Raw genomic sequence first — 8,469 nt, forward strand, 5'->3', positions numbered from 1 at the left:
TTTTTTTGCTGTCTGTGTGTTTGCGTACGCGGGGAGCAGGCAGCGCATGTCTCAGCAGTGGCAGCTGCCGTGGTGGAAGCAGATTGTGCTCGACCATGACTACCGGCGGCGTATCACCAAGCTCTCGGCGGAGCGCTACCGTGAGGAGATGGCTCTGCTGCAGGACTTCCCCGAGCAGCTGGCCCCCGCCATGTGGGAAGATGGGACGCCCATCTACAATACCGGGCAGTACATCTGCGTCGAGGAAAATACAACGCAGTGGGCCATAAAGCACCCGGAGAGTGTCGTGAAAGTGTCTTCCTTCCGCACCCTGCAAACCGCCGCTGTCGCCGTTGCGGTACCCGGCCGCAATGAAGAGGAACAGGCAGCACACGTATTGGATGAGGTGCGGCTGCTGTACAACAAGGAGAACCCGGCGGAGCGTCTCTACGGGTTGTCGTACGTGTGGAACCGCCCGCTGCCGCCGAACGGATTTATTCGCATGTGGCCAGACCCGCTCTCGGCGATGTGGCCTGAAATGCTCGCGGCGGAATCGCCCCAGCCAAAAGAAGTAACGCATGCGCTACTGGGTAAGGGAATCGTCGCCCCTCCGCCGGATCTCAACACAGCCTGTGCGCAAGACCCGCTCTGCGTGCATGTTTTCCGCAGGAATGGAGAATACTTGGGGGCGTGGCGGCAGAGCCTGCTGCTCGTCCGCTACAAGGTGCTCTGCTGGGCGTTGCATGAAGAGGAGCGGCAGCGCACGTGCGGTGCTGAGGGCCGCCCGGTTCTTGCAACAGACGCCCCACTGCCGGGCCTTGCCGCCCCATTGCTGCTGAAGGGCGTGCCGGTGTTTGGTCTCCCACTCCTTCGTATACAGGGCGGCACAACGACGTTCAGCAGCAAGACGAAGTGCGTCTACGTGGATAGCATTGAGCCACCCAAGACGTGGGAGGGCATCGCGCCGGCACCGTCCGTGTACCGCGCGGAGCAGGCGTACCTGAACTGGCACTCGCTTCACAGAGGATCCGCGCTGGTCTCTCAGGCGGTGCGGGATGTGTACGAACTTCTACCGCACGATGCGGATGGGCTGCTGACGAAGGAGACGTACGTGGAGTTCGTGTTGGACCTACTGAACCTCTTCTTCCCCACGTACGGCTCCGCGATGAACCTTGCGATTGCGGAGGAGGAGTGGGTGTACCGCGGCACGACAGAGCTAGTGAACTTTGAGGCCTTCTACGAGAAGTTCTTCAGCTTCCCCTTTATATTCCTCCGTGACCTCAACACCGTGACGCGGGAGCAGTACGCGGAGGTGTGGTGTCTGATCCGCGTCTGCCTACTCGAGGACGCGGACTCCATTATCTTCAGCGCGCGCTGCGTGGCCGGCGGGGTGTCGTCTGCCGCGACGTCGCAGGGGACGCGCCTGAGGTACGGACGCCTGCGCCAGCCCACCACAATACTCGGTGCCACTCTGAACTCGACGGAGAGGCTGCAGCGCACTGTGCGGCGGCGTGCCCCACCGCTCATCAGCAACATCAACGGCGTGACGTATGGTGACATTGTGCAGCTCGCAGAAACGAACTTTCACAACGCCGACAACTACCCACTCCATAGCGTAAAGCAGAAGGCGGCGGTGCAGGTCGAAAAGAAGCTGCGCGACTTGCCACCCTCCCGTGCCATTGCTGTTGTGTACTCAAAGAGCCAGAAGCTGCTTGCGCAGGCCATCGAGGAGGAGAAAAAGAAGAGGAAGCAGCCGCAACTTGGGAAGAAGGGTGGCATGAGTATGGAGAGTGAAAGCCAATTCACGGCAAATGGTCGAAGTGTGCTGTCACTGCTGTCCTCCTCGCCTGGACCGATGGAGTCGACGTCGGGAGGCAGTGAAAGCATGGCGGGGCGTCGCGCCGCGCTGGAGCAGATCGAGAGGGAGCGGCACGGGCGAGAGCTGATCGCCACATCGACGCTGTACCAGCATCGACGCCTGCGGTGGCAGACGGAGCGCGCGAAGATCCATACGCATATTGCCCGCAGCCATAGCGCGTGGGAAATGTACCAGCAGGACGTCTACGAATTCCCACCGGAGACCCTGGATGAGGAGGATGCGTTGGTTGCCTATGTGTCGGACCTCCCCGACGACTTCTTTGACGACAGGCAGTCGCTGCGGGTGCGCTACGGCGTTCACGCGGCCCGCCTTCGCGCCCTCGCAAAGCGGCGACTGGGAAGTACCGCAGATACGTCGCAGTGGTCTCTCGACCCGGTCACGCTGTCCAGTGTCAACGGCGATCTGGGGGGACTCTCACAGACGCCGGAGCGTCCGCAACACGCCGCCGTGTCCTCACCCGTCGCCCCCGCCGTGCACAGGGGCAATGTCAGCATTACTAGCAGCAGAAGCAATGCGAAGCCCGAGAGCCGCGGTGGTGTTGATGGCTGCGCGTCGCCTGAACGCAACGTGAAGAGGTCGCAGCACCAGCCGCAAGAGATGGGATGGGACAGCCTCACCACCTCCATCGCGAAGTTTAGCAACAGCTGGGGGAAAACGCTGCCGTCTGAGGTCACCCTACCCACCGCCCCACCGCCCGAGGCGAATCCGCCGACTCCATCCGTGGCCGCGTGCTCACCCTCTGCCTCGTCGTCGTCTTCGTTCAGCTGGACCGCTGGGACGAAACCCGACGAGAATGGCAGCACGGCCCACACACCAACAGAAAGTGCGGGTAGGGGTGGAGAACACCAGCAAAATGGGGTGGATCCAAAACGGGCGTGGCGCCTTCGCATGCGGATGAAGCACAATATGGACACCCGCTACGCCAAGTTGTTGCAGTCACGTCCGCGTCGCTTCCTTCCGCTCATCACTGCTGTTATGAGGAAGAGTATGGCACCTCCTACTCGTGGGACGGCAAAGACACGTTTGGTCCCGCAAACACAGCGAAGTGGTTGAAGACATATATGCCAAACAGGGAGGCACAGGCGCGATGTGTTTCACAGGCCGAAAGGGCACTCTCCCGGACACCGTACACGCGTCTTCTGGAATGTACACTCTTGCATGTTAGGAGAGGTTGCTCCTTTTCCAACCTCTATCCTTGCTTAAGGGGTTCACCATCTCACCCTACAAAACAGAACAAAAGGGAGCCAGGCACCACTCGCTTGTGCTGATGTTCTTGTGATTACAGACTCCGATGTTGATCCCACCACTGTTGAGGTGTGGTATGTTTACTCTTTCTTCTTCCTCTTTCTTTTTCCCTCGGTTGTTTTCTCAGACCCCTGTTGTGTCTGTGTGTGCGTCAGGCTTCTCATTTGGTTATTTCTGTCTGGGAGGGGAGGAGGAGGCGGAGGTCCCTGTTTGAAGCGACAGCAACACGCAGCATTAATTAGCGAGAGTAGCTGCTTCTGCTGTGTGGCAACCCACTGTTTGTGGGTGTGGTGGTGGTTATTAGTTCATTAGTTTATTTGGGTCCTGTTGCGCGCATGGCAGTTGGGGGTGGAACCAGCAGCAGTAGCGGCGTGTTGGCGCCGTCGATGGCGGGCGGGCAGATCATTCAGTTGTGCTCCCGCCTTGTTGTTGGTGTGCGGCTGCATGGCACTCTTGTCGCCGCTCACCCGCGCAATCCTGGCCATCTGAAGTGTCGCCCATTCCTGTGCTACTTCGCCGAGACGCTGCGCCGCCTCCGCTGTGATGTGACGCTCTTCACCCCGATTGCATCACGCACGGGCACGCAGCAGCTCAGCGCGCACGAGTTCCCGTGCCCGTACCGCGCTGTGTGTGATCCCACGTCGGGGGTGAGCGGCGGCGGCGGCAGTGGGCCTGGCGGGCGGCGGCGTAGTGAGGCGTCACGGAGCAATTTCCAGGACTACATGTATGACATTGCGGCGGATCTGCAGACCTCACCGCGTCGCATTCTGTTCATTGACTCGGAAATTAATTATCGCTTCTCCCCTGTGCAGACGCTCGTTGTGGAGGCCTTCCAGCCGCAGCGCGTTCGACAGCAGGAGCGACCGCGACTGTCCCGTGCGGATGAGGTGGCAGCAGAGGAGGCTCGGCGTGCGCGACAGCACGCGGCGGTGTTGGAGGGCGAGTACGCATGGACGCAGGGGCAACGCGGGCAAACACAGCAGCAGCAGCACGAGCGTCACCACTGCACGCCGTTTTCGTCGGAACTTTGCGGAGACTTGCCGCAGTCTTCATCCGTCAGCAATAAAAGCAGAAGCAGCGACAATGATAGTGCGGGCGCCGTGCGAGCGGCGGCGCTCGCCATCAATCGTGAGGACTTCACGCTGGTTGCATTGGCTGGCATGCTCGTCGAGCTCGCAGCGGCGGAGGTTGCGGTTGCCGATTATTTACGTGTGGAGCCGCTGGTGGAGAAGCTGACGGTGCCGTTTCACGGCGCGGTGAACTACCTGCCGGCGGAGAACTGCGACGACATGGAGCAGTGGGACTGGGACGCGGTGGAGGTGCGAGAGGCGAAGCGAGCAGAGGCGGCCGCCGCGGTGCCAGAGGTGGAGGAGCGCGAGGAGCACCACAACTTGTTCAAGTGATCATCATCCTATCGCAGACGTGTGGGATAATGACGACGACGACGACGGCAGCAGCCGTTTGGGGGGGCAAGTGTGTTTTTTTGTGAAGGTCCGCAACAGCAGCGCATAGAAATGACTTGCGGACGCACACGCACATGCACACAAGCGAGAGTGTAAGCACCCCGTTGGGGCGGTGCCGTCTCAGGAAGCGCCTTGCAGTTTCTGTTTTTAGTTGTTGTTGTTGTTGCTGTTGATGGCTGTCGCTCTGCATGCTGCGGTGGAAACCACATATGTGTGTGTGTGTGTGTGTATACTCCATGTGACCACGTGCACCCAGACACATAATTCTCTCTTTCCATTCATATCTCCAAACGCCATGCCAGAGCACGAAGGAAAGAAACAGGTAAGGAATAAGACGATGAGCGCATCGCTGGTGACACTCGCTAATGTCCTCTCCTCCGACTGCACATACTATGCCGGGGACCCAGATGTGCTGAGGAGCGAACGGTATGTGGAGCGCATCACGAAGCTGCTGCAGTCGGAGCAGGCGGACCTTCTCGTGGCGCGTGTCGCGATTCACGCCCAACTGCGCGACGCCTTCAAGGACGATGCGGTGCAGAAGGCGCTGAGGCCGTACCTCCGCGGCGACGAGTCGTTTCAGAGCCTCATCGAAAACGCTAAGGCCCGCGCCCAGTTCTTCTCGCGCAAGCATCAGGAGCTGCTCGCGGAGGTGATGGCCAGCGAGGAGCAGGTGGCGTTGCGCGAGGCCCACCGTGAGTTAGCCGCGTGGGAGAAGGAAAACGCGGTGCTGCTGCGCCACCAGATGTTCATGTCTTACAAACCCTCCATGACACTGCTGCTTGAGAGTGCAGCGACAATCGCACTGTATCGCCAGTATGCCACACTCGAGGAGGGCGAGTATACGAGCGAGAGCAGCAGCGGCGAGGTGCCGGCGCAACTACGCAAGATGGGCGGCAAGCCGCTCTTCACCACGCAGGCAGCCAGCAAGCCCTTCAAGGTGGACGAGCACACCAAGATGTACTCCCAGCAAGTCCTCCAGAACAAGCGTGTTGAGTACGAGGAGAAGCGGGCGCTCGTCGCACAACGCCGCAAGGCACTTGAGGAATGCCCATCGCTGCAGCGCCTTCAGAACTTCATCAATACGCGCAATGATATCCTGCGCCAGTGCGGCATCGATCGCCTCGTATCATTCCGCGTGCGGCGTGACAAGGCCCTGGCAGAGCCGTTCGAAGGCGGTGAGGACGCCACAGTGCATGGACTGCCCGACAGCAACGACATTATGAAGAGCCGCCGCGTGGCGCAATACTCACTGCCGAAAATTATCGAGCAGTGTCACAAAAACTATGTTAGCATCCTCGCCACTGATGACTGGGACAGCATCTTGAAGAGCAATGACCTCAGCAGCCGCGAAATAATACAGATGCTGAAGCCGCTCAAGGACCTTGAGACATTTCGCTATTGGTTCCTCGCAAGCATCACGGCGGATGCCCCGCAGATTGGGCCCAACAAGCTCGTAGGAAAGAATGTCACCACCCTCGATGAGTACAAAAAACTCTGGCAGCCGCAGAAGAGCAACTACGTTCCCTCCCTCAATACGGCTAGCCGGCAGAGCTTCGCCAGGAATGTGGCGGAGCGCCGCGGTTTTCCGCACATCGTCGTACTTTCCCCCATCACGTACACCTACATGCAGAACAATGATCCTAACACAATCGTAAAAGGAGAGTTGGACCTGATGGTCTATGACCAAACCAATGAGAAGGTGTTGTTGATGATCGTCAACTCACATGATGACCGCCGCCCACGTGGTGCCTTCCTCCGTGGACAGGAAGAGCGTTATCGTTTTGCCGCCGTGATTCGCACCGCCATCGCGAACGACAACGAGCTACACGGGTTCCAGTGTCATGGCACCGTGGCGGAGTACTTCTTCGACCCCGAGAGCGGCTCCGAGGAGAACTACTACTGCATCATGGCACCTTCCAAGATCTCGCAGAAGGTGGGGACGATCATCAATGTGCCTTTAACGGCGCTGCGCCCCTTTACCTCGTGCCCGCCGCGTTACTTCCTGCTGGGCTCCAGCTGGGGCGTCAGCTCCGGCCACGCGAAGAACCCGTACGCCATCTCTTACACACACGCCGAGCTCAACGAAGCCGCCATCGCGCTGCAGCAGAACATCTCGGAGGGCTTCATCCAGAAGCACGTGATGCCGCACCTGCTAACCCGCAAGGAGGGCCTTGCGATCCTGGAGAAGGAGAAGCAGCAGCGTCTGCGTGAGCAGCGCGAGGCGTTGTCTGCGCACGGCACCCGCTCTCTCACGCAGACGCCGCGCGAAAGCAGCCGCACGCCATGCCACACGACGACGTACACGAACGGTGCCGCCGCAGAGGACCCAGAAGAGCCGGAGGACGACGGCATTCTACCCGAGGAGGAGGACCCGCTCAGCACCATCGTGCCGGAGGACCCGCTGCGGCTCGTGCGTGAGACACTGCTGAGCAAGCGATTCGTGCAGCCTGGTTTTCTTCAGCGGCGGTCGAAGGATCTGCAGGTCAAGCAGCTGCCGGCGGTGAAGGACGGCAACATGCGCACGCCACTCATGGTGTTCCATGACTTCATGAAGACGAAGCACGGTGAGGAGGAGACACCGGCCAGCCAGCCGCAGAGTGCACGTGACCGCCGCAGCAGCACCACCAACAGTGCCTTGAAGAGCAGCCCGCGAGGCGCCACACGCGGCCCCGCCAACGTGACGTGGTTTTAGGGTGCTTGGATGAGGTCTGAAGAAGGGGGAAAGAGACAGAAGATTCATTGAGTGAGTGAGTGAGTGAGTGAGTGGAGGCCGCAGGGGCGCGCACAAGCATACATTACGTTATCTAGCGAAACTAGGAGGGAAAAACGAGTGCAGGAGTTGGGGTGTCGTTGTTGTTGATGATGATGATGATGATGAGAGTGTTATAAGTAGTTGTGGTGATGGCAGTGGTGCATGCGTGCAAAAGGAAGGAATGTGATGCACACATACACACACACACATACCTACATGTATATGCACTTACGCATCGTCGTTATTTATCATTATTTCTCTCATCACTCCCGTGCGGTACGTCTGAAGTTATACAGCACTTCTCCCACTCTTTTTGATCCCGTCATTGTGACTCACCGCGTGGCTTTTTTTCCGGCTCTCTCTCGCGATGTGTGTGGGTGGGTGTGGGTGTTTCTGCGTGTGTTTTTGTTTTACCCGTGGGAGGAGGGGGTTGTGGACGGATGGGCAGACGGTAGAAGTATCTCACACGCCTACATCTGCGGCTGTGGTCCTCTATCCAATATATATATATATATATATCCTGCGCAAAGGAGTTGGAATGGGGGAAACCATACTTGAAGGAAGGAAGAGGTACAGTAGTAGACGGATGTGAGGGTTTTGTGGCAGTTTTTGTGTCTGCCGCATGCGCTCATTGTGTATTGTTCTTGTTTCACTGACGCTGATGATGATGATGGTAATACGGCACGCCGATGATCGTTATGTACACGCTGCCCCTTGGTTTCGCCTCACGCCTCCTCCGCAGCCCTCCCTCCCTCTGCATATGCGTGTACCCCACCAGCACCGCTTTGTTCTTTTCTCTTACTCCCGCTCTCCCGTCCGCCGCGTATGAAGATTGGTGCTGGTCCCGGCGGCGGAGTGGAGGCGGGAGCGTGGGCCCACAGCAGCAGCAGCAGGGGGAGGGGAGGGGGGGGCAGAGAAGCAGAAGTGTGGGAGGGTGAGGACAAATGAAAATGGTGCAGCAGAATAGATGCAGGCAATGGGTGGGAAACGCCACTCGAAACGAAGAAACCAAAAGAAGTGAGTTTGTGTGTGAAAGAGAGAAGAAAAGAGAGAGAGAGAGAGAGAGGGGGGGAGGGAGGCACACAAAGACACACACATACACACACACAGAGAGAGAGTGAGAGAGCGGTGATATATATATATATATATAT

General features: G+C 58.8%; 3 protein-coding genes across 3 annotated transcripts; all 3 read left to right on the forward strand.

Moving 5' to 3' along the window:
• Positions 1–46: 46 nt before the first annotated feature.
• Positions 47–2,911, forward strand: DQ04_07511000 (hypothetical protein; the record flags this gene model as incomplete). The annotated part of the gene is made up of 1 exon (XM_009315199.1): positions 47–2,911. The coding sequence occupies one exon, from the start codon at positions 47–49 to the stop codon at positions 2,909–2,911; it is 2,865 nt and encodes a 954-aa protein (XP_009313474.1).
• Positions 2,912–3,438: 527 nt separating this feature from the next.
• DQ04_07511010 (hypothetical protein) lies at positions 3,439–4,506 on the forward strand (the record flags this gene model as incomplete). Its single annotated transcript, XM_009315200.1, has 1 exon — positions 3,439–4,506. The coding sequence occupies one exon, from the start codon at positions 3,439–3,441 to the stop codon at positions 4,504–4,506; it is 1,068 nt and encodes a 355-aa protein (XP_009313475.1).
• Positions 4,507–4,903: 397 nt separating this feature from the next.
• DQ04_07511020 (hypothetical protein) lies at positions 4,904–7,258 on the forward strand (the record flags this gene model as incomplete). Its single annotated transcript, XM_009315201.1, has 1 exon — positions 4,904–7,258. The coding sequence occupies one exon, from the start codon at positions 4,904–4,906 to the stop codon at positions 7,256–7,258; it is 2,355 nt and encodes a 784-aa protein (XP_009313476.1).
• Positions 7,259–8,469: the final 1,211 nt, after the last annotated feature.

The sequence above is a fragment of the Trypanosoma grayi genome, assembly GCF_000691245.1.
Source record: "Trypanosoma grayi strain ANR4 Tgr_751_V1, whole genome shotgun sequence".
Classification (NCBI taxonomy): Eukaryota; Euglenozoa; class Kinetoplastea; order Trypanosomatida; family Trypanosomatidae; genus Trypanosoma; species Trypanosoma grayi.